This window comes from Anguilla rostrata, chromosome 4, assembly GCF_018555375.3.
Source record: "Anguilla rostrata isolate EN2019 chromosome 4, ASM1855537v3, whole genome shotgun sequence".
NCBI lineage: Eukaryota > Metazoa > Chordata > Actinopteri > Anguilliformes > Anguillidae > Anguilla > Anguilla rostrata.
The window spans coordinates 23,432,513-23,446,691 of NC_057936.1; the positions used below are offsets into that span (position 1 = coordinate 23,432,513).

General features: G+C 37.7%; 1 protein-coding gene across 5 annotated transcripts; it reads left to right on the forward strand.

The window, feature by feature from the left end:
- Positions 1–551: 551 nt before the first annotated feature.
- Positions 552–13,894, forward strand: slc5a5 (solute carrier family 5 member 5). Of its 5 annotated transcripts, XM_064331565.1 has the most exons (18): positions 552–738; positions 1,246–1,683; positions 1,950–2,015; positions 2,280–2,331; positions 3,681–3,748; positions 4,070–4,224; positions 4,987–5,127; positions 5,961–6,090; positions 6,667–6,755; positions 6,846–6,958; positions 7,523–7,593; positions 7,715–7,801; positions 9,023–9,225; positions 10,091–10,194; positions 10,421–10,506; positions 10,606–10,749; positions 12,549–12,598; positions 12,833–13,894. In XM_064331565.1, the coding sequence occupies exons 2-17, from the start codon at positions 1,318–1,320 to the stop codon at positions 12,570–12,572; spliced, it is 1,899 nt and encodes a 632-aa protein (XP_064187635.1). In that variant the 5' UTR covers positions 552–738; positions 1,246–1,317; the 3' UTR covers positions 12,573–12,598; positions 12,833–13,894. The 5 variants fall into 5 exon arrangements, 4 of the variants coding, with proteins under 4 accessions (XP_064187635.1, XP_064187634.1, XP_064187633.1 ...); XR_010329493.1 differs by having other exon boundaries at positions 10,606–12,598; XM_064331564.1 differs by having other exon boundaries at positions 12,549–13,894.
- The last annotated feature ends 285 nt before the right edge of the window (positions 13,895–14,179 follow it).

Sequence of the window (14,179 nt, forward strand, 5' to 3'; positions counted from 1 at the left end):
ACCAGGACCATAACAAGGATGTACCGTTGTAACAGTTGCAGAAAAAATCTTATCACAGTGTGAATTATTTTACAAAGCAAAATTTGTCATCACAAGAAGAAAGCAACCAAAGCTATATAGATCCATTTGTTTGATTGTACACGATACCAACTATATCAAAAAGCAGAATTAATTTATGACATGCTATAATATTTTACTATATTACTATATTATTTTCTTAAATCTGTTGACCTTTCAGGGTGTTTTGTCAGTTGTATTACAATTTTGCATTCTTGTTGACAAAAGCATGAAAGTGTCAACATTTCAACAGCAAGCAAAAAAAAAAAAAAAAATTGCATTATCCATTAGGTGCTGGACATTTAATGACATATTGTGTATGTACAAAGGTTAGTAGACACAAAGTTTGTCAGGAAAATGTCTGGGAAAATAATCTCATTTTTCCTTCTCACCTTGCTCTGAGCCCTCCCTCAGTCCCGCCCTATTGCCGGAATGCACTCCATAAAAGACCAGTTGCTCGCACCATATGACCGTAAGTGCTGCTCCTTCCCTCTTTGTATGGCATTTCAACTACTCATGGAATCAGTTCTGTCTATCCATCTCTGTGTATATTTTAAACTTTTACAGTTAATTTAAATACATGTATATATTTATATATATATTTTAAAACTTTTTTCTATAATGTTAACAATTCCTCAAGTTCAGAAGTTTTAGAAGGAACATTTGTAGCTTCTAAAAACGGTAATGTAAAGACCTTTAACTACTTACTAATTCTTTCTGTCTTGGCATGTTCTCAGAGTCTATGTCTAAGACTTTTTTGAAATGTCTGTGATTTTCAAAGCAGTGTTAATTTTAGAACTGTAGTCAGAATGGCTGGATTTGCAGTTTACCATTTAAACATTTATCAGATGCTTTTCACAAAAGCGCTTCATATTAGAGCTGTGTGCTCACCTGGTACCATTTACCTAGATGATCAGGCTTACTTATTTGTACTGTAAAATTTTGAAACAACAGTACATTGCACTGTAATTATATGGAAAATATACTGTTAGAGGTACATCTCTCCCTAAAAATAAGAGACCAGATTAGACTTCTCAAGATTCCTCACAATAGATTATAAAATGTTGTTGGCCCATGGGAAATTCTCCATTTAAGATTTATGGTGCTGAATTATTTGCAATGGAACTAAAGTTCATGTCTTTATCTTTTTTTGTCTTCCTCACTTTTGGAATACAATTCTCCTTTCAGAAATTTCCTGCACTTAATTTGCTGTCTCACACAGACACAGGGCGGACCTAATCTGAAGACAGGGGACTTGTGATGGAGAGCACTTCTGATATCAAAACAGCCAGGCCGAACTTCCTCCTGGCTGACTATGCTGTCTTTGGCCTCATGCTGCTTGTCTCTGTCCTTATTGGACTGTTCCAAGCCCTGAAAAAGAGTGCTCGACGGGGGAAGGTGGATGACTTCTTCACTGGGGGAAGAAAGATGTCTGCAGTGCCCGTGGGCTTGTCACTCTGTGCCAGCTTTATGTCAGCTGTGCAGGTGCTGGGTGTTCCATCTGAGGCCTACCGTTATGGTTTTAAATTCCTATACATGTGCCTGGGCCAGACGTTCAGCTCCCTCATTACCGCCTTCCTGTTTCTCCCTGTGTTCTACAAACTCGGCATCACTAGCACAAACCAGGTGAGAGCTTCTTACGAATCTCACTCATGTGGAACGGAATGAAGACCAGCGGAAGGTTGCACCATAAACCGCATAAACTTATACAGTTAAATGAATAGAACTCCCGTAGTTGTCTGAATGCTCAAAACCATTACAAAATACAGCGAACTGCTGTTATATTTATGGCATATTTGCAGACAAACCCGGAATATAATCCCTTGGTTTAAACTGTGGGAACTATCTGTCTTCTTTTTCTTGCCTGAATGCATATTTATATTGCATTTCAGTACCTGAAAATGAGGTATGGCAGAGGCATGCAGCTGCTGGGAAGCTTCCAATTTATTTTGGCAACGGTAAGGAACAGGAAAAACACTGATGCTTCAGTAGGAGCATTTTATATCCATAATTGCACAATTCGGTGAATAAATCAGAAAGAGAGAGTCGAGGAATCCCTTGTTATTTCTGTATGAATTCCCGAACGGAGAACTATAGGCAATTCATTGAGTAGTATCAATATGATTTTGTGGGAAAAACCTTGTTGGTCCGTTTATTTTATTTTTCAGTTATATTCATTTCATTACAGCTGTCATGTCATGTAAACCATGTTTTTTTCACAGCTGCTCTACACTGGGGTAGTGATTCTCGCCCCTGCTCTCATACTGAACCAAGGTGGGCAATAGTTTTTATAAAACCATGAGGAAGCTATGCGACCGGTGATTTGTAATTGAATACTATATTTTATGTTAGGAATCATAAAAATTTAGCGTTGTGTGGCATTTTTTCTATCTTTGGCTTCATTTATAAAAGGATACACATACAATAAAATTTAGTACACTTTTTCATGGCAAGTATCAGATTTATCATTATGAATGTGAAACTATTGTCAGTGTGTCACCTATTTACAATGTAAATTCTCATAAGTTCACGTAAGTCAAAAAATGAGGAAACCAATTGCCTTCTCCAGTGACTAAAACTTAAAATAAATGCTTAAGTTTACACTCAGGAAATAGCTTAACAATTTATATTTGTTATTTGTTATTTGTTTGTGGCCAAACCAGGTCTTGAATGACAACAGTGTTAAATTATATATATATATATATATATATATATATATATATATATATATATATATATATATATATATATTTTTTTTTTTACCTACAATGGCAAACACACTGCTATCACGTCACCAAAAAAAAAAAAAGAAAAGAAAAGTAGGTAGGTATGTGTGTTTGGGTGGTAATTTACAGTATAGGCCAGGGTATAAAGGTAAGACTGGAAGATGGTGATGGATTCAGGGTTTCATATTTTGGGAGGAAATTCCAGAGTTTGTGTGCCATCCTGAAAAACACACTTCCACGGGAACTGTGGAGGTTTGATTTTTGTATAGTGAAGTTGCCAGCAGTAAGCAATTTGTTTTACTGGGACATGAATACTGAATAAGCATGCATTGACCTAGCCTAAACAAGCTTTAAATCAGAAATAATTGTTTAGTCTTTATCTATCAGTTGCTTTCAGAGTCATAACAGTTGATGTCAAGATTGAAATTGCCAAATTATCTGACAATTGAAAGTATGTAAATCATGAAGAAAAAGGGAGGCATAAGGAGTTCTGTTTAGTAACTGCACCTTTATTCATGTGTTTAGGCTGTATGAAATCTTCTGAAAACTGTAGGGTTTTAGTGTATTTTTAAAAAATTTATTTCAATGTACAATAATGAAATCAAATTACTGGTTTCAAATAAACAACAAAACGCTTTATTATTTCCTTAAACAAGCTATAGTAGACATGACATTGGCATGTGGCCATTTCTGACATACAAAATCTAGAATCCTTTAATAAATGAGGCCTCTTGTCTGTAATGTACCCAGTTTGACTCCTTGCCACTCATTAACCTACTCTAAATTCATACTGCTGTTCAAAGCAGGAATACCATATCTACTACAAAACGGATTTCTGAGTTTCTATTAACTGAGTTCCATGTGCATGAAGCAGCTGGTATCAATGATATGTTTCAGCCACTGGGCTCGACATGTGGGCTGCTCTGTTCGCCACTGGGGCCATTTGCACATTCTACACTACTCTGGTAAGATGTATTCACATGACCGTATAGAAATTCTTGACTTTTGTATTGAGGAGCCTATCCAAGAGATCGATAGGTAAAAGCTATCCTTTCCCAAGTTTCTGTGTGACAATTCAAAGAGTGAATCAAACAATATGATTGGTAGCTGTTAGGATGCTTCTAAATTGCTTTCATTTTATTTGGTGTCCATAACTGTAAGTGAGAAGATAGGACCTGACTGCTGAATCGAAGAGTGATAATTTGTCAACACTGGTGTGAGATGCAGCATGTGTTTCTGCAGAATGAAAGGATCACAGTCTCTCCTTTGCCCTTCCTGTTCCCCAGGGTGGCATGAAGGCAGTCATCTGGACAGATGTATTCCAGATCATTGTCATGCTTGCCGGCTTCATAGCCATCTTCATCCATGGCACTGTTCTGGTTGGAGGACCGGCTAAGGTTCTGGAGATTGCACACAACGGATCACGCATTAATTTTGATGAGTAAAAGCAATTAGCTTTTTTTCAAACAATCAGTGTTCTGAGTAAAAAGGTCCAGTGGCTTTGTTTGTAGGTTTTGTCATTTGCACTTCTATGAAATGTATAAAATGAAATGGAAATCAAATAACTAAGTTCTCTTCACACTGTTTATATTGAATCAACCATACTGTGACATTTGTGCATCGTAGACTTTGTTTATCATTATTAATTTATCAGATGATTTTATGTACAGCAGCATATAAAACAATGCACACAGTATGATAGAACCAGTATTTATAGTAGCAAAATAAAAACAAAGCACTGTGATGTAACAACACAATAATCAACATTCTGTATAGTCTAGGAGTATGCCAATATGCATATTATTGCAGTGTTATACTATAGAGCGCATATTAATACAAGTCAGAAGTGAAAGTACTTTAACATAAATTGCAAAGTTCACAGGTAGTTAAAAAGTGGACGAAGATCAGCAAATCTTAGATAAGGCTAGAAGTGCTATCAGTCTGCTAAATGATTAAAGATAAACAAACTTTATGGTAAAAAATATTTAAAGATGCAAGTCAAGTCTTTCAAAAATTTAGCGTTTTTTTTTGTACTATTTCTTCTTTTACATTTGAAGGGAGGTGCAGTTGCCCTGGTCTCTAACCCTAAAAATGCCATATAAGGGCACGTGGATGTAAACATAACTGGGTAGATGTGCACCGTAAACACTAGCAGCCTCAAACATAACATTCTTTCATGGTCTCTAACCCGTTTCCTTTTCAGCTTTTATTTGGACCCCAGGAGGCGCTATTCTTTCTGGAGCTTCTCTGTGGGGGGCACAATGGTCTGGCTGTCTATGTATGGAGTGAACCAAGCCCAGGTGCAGCGCTATATTTCCTGCAAGACAGAAAAAGTGGCACAGTGGTACGTGCTTCAACTTCAGCTGGTAATGTTCATGTGGATTTCAAGCAGATGCTCCTATTCAGAGCAAATTACAGTTTACACTCTATGTACATGTATTCCATTTGTAAAGCTGGATATTTAATTAAGAAATTTAGGTTAAGTAACATATTCAAAAAAAGAAGAAAAAAATCATTAGACCACGGTCAAATATGTACCACTATTTGAAATGCCTTTTCTCTTTTTGTACAATCATATGAAAGAAGAATCTTGTTATGAAAATAGCTGACAATAGATGATTCTTTTAAAACAATTAGTGACCTGTATGAATTTAACTCATTTTTTAGGACAAGAGTAAGCATTCACAAGTCTATAATAGAAAGCACACTAGTTGAAAGTGAGAAATTAAGTGCAAACAGCTCAAGGGTGATTTAAATGTTTACACCTATGGTAGCATGTCAGAGTATTGAGACCATGCAGAGAAGAAAACAGACCTTAGCAGCTGTGAAAAACAACGAGTGGTTATTATTGACAGGAAACTCTACAAACCACAGGGGGAAGCAGGCCCAAGGTTGTGACTCTCATGCAACAATTTTTCACTTCTTAAAAACATTGGTTGGAATGAACATTGGCTTAAGCTATATGTGCTTGCTGCAGTTAATTTTTCTTGTTGTTTTTTTCTGTTTTATGTAGTAAGCAGTTGTTATAAAATACCATGCTATTGCAAAAAACAGCTGTGCCCCCACCCTCCCCCAACTTGACATAATTAACACCTGTTGCCCAATACAGTGGCAACATTAAGAGAAAAGAACAGGAACTGGAGCTGAACTGCTTTACCTGTGCATCCCTGCGAACAGGGCCCTGTTTGTCAACCAGGTGGGCCTTTGTCTCATCGTGAGCAGTGCTGCTACCTGTGGGATTGTCATGTTTGCCCTCTACTCCGGCTGCGACCCACTCAAGGCGGGAAAGATCTCTTCTCCTGATCAGGTGACTGTTTTCACTTCAGAATATCATAAAGCTCTGTGGCCATTACTGTTCAGTTCTATTAAATAAATAAATAAATAAATAAATAAATAAATAAAATAGAGATCTACTGTATAATGTTTAAATGGCTGCCAATATCAAGAAGAGGTTGTGCAAGCCTGCTCGCAGTGTCCAAAAATGACACAATGCACTTTGCAGATTAAATTCTCCTCTGCTTAGATGTAACTTCACTTAAAAAAGTGCTGTGTCACGTACCAGAGAGATATGATTCTCTAGATCACATGAATGCCAGAATTACTTACAGTACAGTACTTACAGTAATTCAGTTACTCAGCTAAAGCAGTCGTGTTTTAGTTAAGTGTTCACAAATTAATATTTACATTTTAATTAAAACAAAACTTAACACGTGGCAGTTTAATTTGGTGTTAAACATTTGGTGTTTGTGGTAAAGCTTGGCTGTTCTGCAGTTCATTATCTGCCGTGCATTACTGATGATAGGATGCATCATGAACATTACTGTAAACAGAGGTATGTGTGTGCTCATGCATGCTTGTCTTCCTCCATTTTCATCTGTCACAGTATATGCCCTACTTGGTCCTTGACATCTTTAAAGACTACCCTGGCTTCCCTGGCCTGTTTTTGGCTTCTGCATTCAGTGGAACTCTAAGGTATGCTAGTTACTAGAACAGGTTTAAGAAAAATGGCAGAGGCTTAAATGCATATGAAATAGTGTTGTGTTCCACTTGTTTTTCTCACAGCACAGCCTCCACTAGCATCAATGCCATGGCAGCTGTTACCATGGAGGACCTGTTGAAACCACATCTTGGGAATATGTCCCAGAAGAAATTAATTCTAATCTCCAAAGCACTCTGTGAGTTATTTTGCTCCAGTCTGTTTTTCTTTGTCTTTTGCATGCTTTGGCCTGAATGTAAGCATTCAAATGTTTCACATTGTACACTGCACCTGATATTTTACAAGTGGTGACAATTACTTGAACGATGATTGCTGTTTTAATCCCCGTCTAGATTAGACTAGATTTAATCCTAGTCTATTTCTGTGCTCAGAATATTTTCAGAAATTCAGAATTTTTCCTTCACAGGCAAACACAATGTATCCTATTATTTGAACATATCTGTATTTGTGATAATACAGAATCTAATTTTATTACGCACAGTGATTTAGATAGAACAGTGGCTCTAGTGATGACATTTGTCTTTCCTTTTTCCTTAATTTACAAATAACGGGTATAAACTCAAAAGAACGAGGGTTGGAGAAATGCTTTAAACATGCTACTCTCATTTTAAATGAAATAATTTAAGACTTTATCATCAGTGGACATCAAGGACCAAGTTGCTGTTTATTTGTCTCTGATCAGACCTTCCCCAACTACAGGCATATGATTTCTATGCCTATGGTAATGCATGTTCTGTTTCAGCTCTCATGTATGGGGTTGGGTGCGTCACTGTTGCTGCCCTCTCCTCTTTCTTAGACTGGGGTGTTCTTCAGGTAGGCCCTCTGCTGGCCTTTCTTGATGCATGCTTTTTAAAACTTCTCAAAGCTCCTTTTGAAAGCTGTGATTGTACAATCCAGGTTATCAAGGCTCTTCCTGTTCCCGTCTCCTCTTCAGGGCTCCTTCGTCATTATGGGAGTGGTCAGTGGGCCGTTACTCGGTGTATTCATCCTGGGAATGTTTGTTCCTGCTACAAATGCACCAGTAAGTGTTTCAAGTGCAGACTTCTGGAACCAGAGAAATGTACTGCAAGCAGTTAATGAAACTGCAAAGGAAGCATATGATTTCCAATTCATGATAGGACGCTGCTATTTTGCCCTTGAGCTATGTCTTCTTAAAATATTGTTCTGCATAATAATTAATGTGAAAATGTACGCTACTGTAAGATAAGGGTATTAAGGAAGTTAGTTTCAATTATGTGATAAGAATAACAAATGAAGGTGATTCTTGCCAAATCCTGCATTAGTGAAATTACACACACTTCCTGGAAAGATTAGATAAGGATAAATAAAATTTATTGTCCATTTTCGGTTGAAATGTCCCTTTAACTTCCCTATTACAGTAAGGAAATGTAGGCTAATCATTCACACAATTGCACACGTGCATACAGGTGTATTATAAGCCACAACATTAAGGTTGAGCTTGATCCAACTTAACCTAACATTATTGATCATTATCCTGATATATACAAACAAGCAGTAAGTCTTTGCTCAATAAGCATGTCACCTGGAATCAACGCGACTCGTACAAGCCCAGTTCCTACACTGTGTACACGAAGAAGCCAAACTAAACTCAGAAACCAAATTCTTCATAAACCATACATTTATTGAAATATCAAATCAAGTACTATTGATTAATTCAGAGAATGAAAATTAAATTCTTTGTCAAAGCAGAGTTAACAGATTATAAGAAATGCATCCCTGAATTCAATCAACCGATTGCAAAATACATAGAATAAAAGTTTTGTATTTACATTAATGATTCAGAAGCTCTTTGATGAGAAGTAAAACCTATGATCTACAGGGGCAGACCCGCGTTTATAGTCATGTCATGGAGAATGGTGAGCTAGTACTGTACACAATGTTTGTACACTGGACTTTGAGGCATTTGGTTTAGTTTGCGTGAGGGAATGCTACGTTCTCTTTTTTCCAGGGTGCCCTGTATGCACCACATAGGAGATCAAATTAATTCATTACAGCAGCTAACTGAAAACTCTCAACTGTGGGTTAGCAGCCATGAGTGTTCAGCACCCATTTTAGGGCACAATAGCATGATAGTCAAAAACTTCTTATGTGCCAAATAAGGACTGTGCCAATCTTAAGCTTCACTATAATGTGCACTTTGGTGGACCCATGCTCCTTTCAGCTGAAACACCATGGAAATGCTATGACATTAAGGACACTGTCTTTCTGTATCCTTTCTCAGGGGGCATTTGCCGGTGTGTCTGTGGGATTTTGTATCACCTTATGGCTAGCAGTTGGATCAACTGTCTACCCTCCCAGCCCTGAAGCACAGGGAGTTCTGTCCACTTATGCAGGACAGTGCTTGTCACAGAACCATACACTGGACAGCAGCATGGCCATGGACAGTGTCACAGGCTGGACCACAGTTCCCCTGGATCAGCGTGGGTGAGGATTTCATAAGGCTGTTTTTGGCAGCTGTCACCAGCAGGAGGCACCCCAGGTTTTCAGTCAGCGGGGTATCACCCACTTTCTTCAGCACTTCCCTTTAAATTGCTAGCTGTAGTTGCACTGGATGCATGGTCCTTTGGCAGAGTATGTCTGCTACTCAACTAGTCGAATGGAGGGTAAAATTAGGTGGTAGCTGGGTGCACAATTGATATACAGAATCCTCCTGGATTTACACTGAATGATGCATCAATGGGACAGATCTGCAGTTGGGATTGACCATTCAAATTTGGAGGAGAAAGGAAGATGGATGATTAAAATCTTGTAAAAAAAAAAAAAAAATGTTAATAATGGAAAACAATCACAGTGGTATTACAATGAGCCAAGTCTCTAGGTGGGTCAATTGTAGCATATTAGGGTAGTTGAAAATGACCATAAGATTAAGGGTCCTGTCCGCATAGGTAGTACATGTACATAAAATCCTGAAAACTTATTGACATTACAGTACATTACAACTGCATAAGTGCAGTAAATTAATAAATAGAAACACAGCACACAATGTAATTTTTTTGCTGTCAATAGATCTTTCTGTAAAAAAAGATTGAGATGGATGAGAAGGAAGAGGAGATTGACCTGTTTGAGGTTCAATATAATAAAATTAAAGTTAATCAAGCAGAATCGCAAAGTCTGATGTCTGGCTAGATATAATTGCAATAACTCTTTGTCGCTGTCTGCTATTCAAAAATGAATTGATAACCTTGAATTAATTAAAAGCCACGTCCTGTTCTTTTTCTTATTTTCTTAAAGACTATTTGGACGGTTTAATGCACTCATCTTCTCACTTCATGGTAATGAATTTTTGTAGGCTCACTGTCCTTGAGGACTTCTACTCAATATCCTACCTCTACTTTGGAGTATTAGGGACAAGCTCAGTGGTGCTCATTGGACTTCTGGTCAGCTATATCACAGGTAACAAGATGATGATGATATTATTATTATTATTATTATTATTATTAATAATAATAAGTTTACATGGCACCCTTTGTGGATGATCTCCACCATCCATTTGTATTAAATTTTATTTAATGTATTACATTAGCTATTTATGGATCAGCTACTTCAATGCAACGATTCTTTTAATCTGGAAAAAAAACAGGAAATAATGTATCAAAAAATGTCTCTTTTTTTTCACAAGGACCTACCAAACGGACAGCCATTGCCCCAGGGCTGCTGTGGTGGGACACAATGGCTAAAACCTTGGATGGCCCCTCACAGAACACAGTAAGTGTGGAAGGGTCTTATTAGATGTAACATATTACTTAAGACAACTTGCCTAAAATCAGTTACTAGTAATGTGAGATTCTGTGCCTGTCTTCACAGGATGTCTTAAAGAACTGCAGTCCGCTAATTGTACCTATGGACTCCATGCCCACTGAAACAGGAGGAGGCGATGGGAAAGAGGAGGCCCCACGGCTTCAAGTTGCCGAAATGGAGAACAATCCCCACTCTGTGCTTCTTGACAAGGTTCAGACGGTTCTGAGAACTGATAATGATTTCAAAGCCAGTGACGGTGGATGGATGCACCTGTAGATATAAGAATTTCACTGAGCCTTTATTACAGATGGCCATCTGAAAAGGAAAAAAAAAAAGATTAATTCCTCAAGAAAATATTTTTTCGGAGAATTTCTCTCACTGCTGGCAATTGTCCCAGAGATGAAGACAAAGCCATATAACAAATTAACACCAGAGATAGACTGACAGGGAACAGCTGAAACTCGCGACACCTACACAAGAGTTCATACAAGTTTTGACCAACATACTTCACCACGTTTACACTCCTGTAAAGGGGTATCCTAATATACACAGGTGCCAGCTGATTTCATTAATTAATTCTACCTCCAGCCTGATGAATTCTGCTAATTAGAATATCTAGATGAATGGAACAAAATACTGGGGAGGAATGTCACTTCTGACCCTGGATTTTCCACCTGAATAAAACAGGCTATATTTTCAATCAGTGAGATAAAAGGGTTTAAAGGGGCAGTTCAACCAAAAATGAAATTAAAGTATGTTTGTACTTGGATCAGTATCTGTCCATCCAGATAGTTTCGCTGAAGTTTCATAAAAGTCCACCTGCACAAGACATTGCAATGATAAGGGCTACACAGTTGGCATGCTTGGGTAGAAGTAGTAGTTTGATGACACCATGCAGAAATTAAGCTCTCTGGATGTTTGTGAGTAGCCACTGGGTTATATTTGGAAAGAGAGATTACTGACAATTTTTCGAATTTTTGGTGCTTTGAGGACACATAAAGATGGACCTGCATGGTATATTTTATCAGGGTGTGCTGTAGCGAATATCAAGAAAACCTGTCACATACTACTCCAGCTAAGTGGAAACATACCATAATTTTATTTTTGGATGAATTGCCCGTTTAACATTTTTCTTACAAATAATAGATGGAAATAATATTAAGTCATTTGAAGAACTGTTCCCAACCTATGAATTACCCTGAGGTGTTATTTTTTAAGTATTTGCAAGTAAGAAGCTACGTTAATGAGAAGATGTGCAACAATCCTAATATTACAGAATGTCATTCAATAATGAGATATATGATAAATAACAATGCGGAGAAAAATGAGTTAACTAAATGGATAGGTAAAATTTATAAAATATTACAAAATGATTATCCCAACAGCAGAGCACAGTGTAAATACTGAGGAAACTATAGACTGGCAAGCTGTCTCATTTAATATTTTTAAAACTACTAATTCATATTTTTGGAAAGAGCATGCTTGGAAAATACAGCTGTGATACTTTAGAACACCAGCCATTCAGTCAAAATACTGTATAGTACAGAAAATAAGTGCTGAGGAAAATGTGGGGAAGAGAAAGCTACTCACTCTCATAAATTTTTAAAAATGTATCTGGTGAGACGGCAGTATAGGAGCAGTAGTATATTGGATGTCACACAATTTAGTGGTTCCACTCTGGGAAGCTCCTCGATATATTATTTTGGGTTTAATCCCTATGGCATCACTTCCGAAGCTAACAAATACCTGATAAGAATTCTAAAACGTATAGCACTAAAACATATTAAATTAGCTGAAACAAGAACCACCCACTGCTGAAAAATGGAGGGATTTGGTAAAAGTACACCAAATTGAGTACACAACACATAGAATAAGCATAGGAAATAGAGCTGAGCACAAATGAGGCAAATGGAGCAATTTAAAAAAAGAAATAAACCAAGCTAAAAGATGTGAACTTATACTCTTTTCCTTTTTCTTTATCTAATTGGTGCTTATCTTTTTTGTTTCAGAGCCCAGTGGAATCCAATGTGTAATCAACCCACTGAATGTCCATGTAAAGGTGGAGAAATTAATTTTAATGCATTTGCATGTGTGTACGTGCTGGCATATATATATATTTATCTAGGTGCGTATGAGTATGGGTATAGTATTGGAGTGAAAGAATATGTTTGGGTGCTTATATGTGTTTTGAATGTATGTATACATATACAGACAGGTGAATACAACATAAAGTGTCCTGGTAAGGTGTTGGGCCATCACAAGCTGAACAGCTTCAATGCGCCTTGGCTTACAGATGGTCTCTGGAACTCTACTGGAGGGATGAAACACCATTCTTCCAAAAGATATTCCCTCATTTGGTGTTTTGATGATGGTGGTGGAGAGTGTGGTACAACACATCAGTCCAAAATCTCCCATAGATGTTCAATTGGGTTGAGATCTGGTGACTGTGAAGGCCGTAGCATACAATTCATATCATTTTCATATTCATCAAACCCATTCACTGACCCCCTTGTGCCCTGTGGATGAGGGCATTGTCATCCTGGAAGAGACCACTCCCATCAGGATAGGATAAAGGCGATTATTTAGGATAACTTTGTATTTGCAATGACCCTTCCTTCTAAGGGGAAAAGTGGACCCAAACCATGCCAGGAAAATGCCCCCCACTGCATAATAGAGCCACCAGACCCCCTCATTGAAGGGGTCAAGCATTCAGGCTTGTACCGTTCTCTTGGTATATGCCACACATGCACTCACCCATTTGTCAAGAATGAGGTGAAGACTAACTCATCAGACCATATGACTTTTTTCCCACATCTCTGTAGACCTGTGCCTATGATTTTTGCACGACTAAACTCTCAAATGTGCATTCAACTTTGTAAAGAGGGGTTTATGCACTGCAACCCTACTATAATATCTCTCTCTATGTAGTTGTCGATGGACTGTTCTTGTTGATAGTCGCGTTCACGTTCTGCACTAACATTCTCAGTCACCTGAGGAAGAGTTGCTCTTCTGTTTTTCCTTATACAGGCAGTCCCCGGGTTAAGAACGTCTGACTAACGGACAACTCTTACTTACGAACGGACTGCCATAAAGCCCATTATATTAAACATTTGAGTTAAATACAATGGTTCGTAATAACGAACGCACACACTACTTTGTGACGCTCATTAAAACATTGCGCAGCTTATACACTCACTGGCCACTTCATTAGGTACTTGTCCTGTTGTGCATTGAGATGCTCTTCTGCATACCTTGGTTGTAACGAGTGGTTATTTGAGTTACTGTTACCTTTCTATCAGCTCGAACCAGTCTGGCCATTCTCCTCTGACCTCTGCCATCAACAAGGCATTTTCGCCCGGAGAACTGCCGCTCACTGGATATTTGCTCACTGGATTAATTGCTTAACTGTATCATGCGGTGCACCTGTATGGAAGCATCCACATTAGTTTGTTTCTTCAATCATTAATTCAGGTTTTTAATTTGTTTCCTTTAATTTTCCTTTCCTTTAATTTGTCACCCACCAGCATGTATGTATATATGTATATGTAAATTTTATGTGGGTCTTTTTTATGCTCTGCAACTACCTAAAAATGAAATTATATACTTATACTTGTTCATATTTATTTGCCAGAAATATATA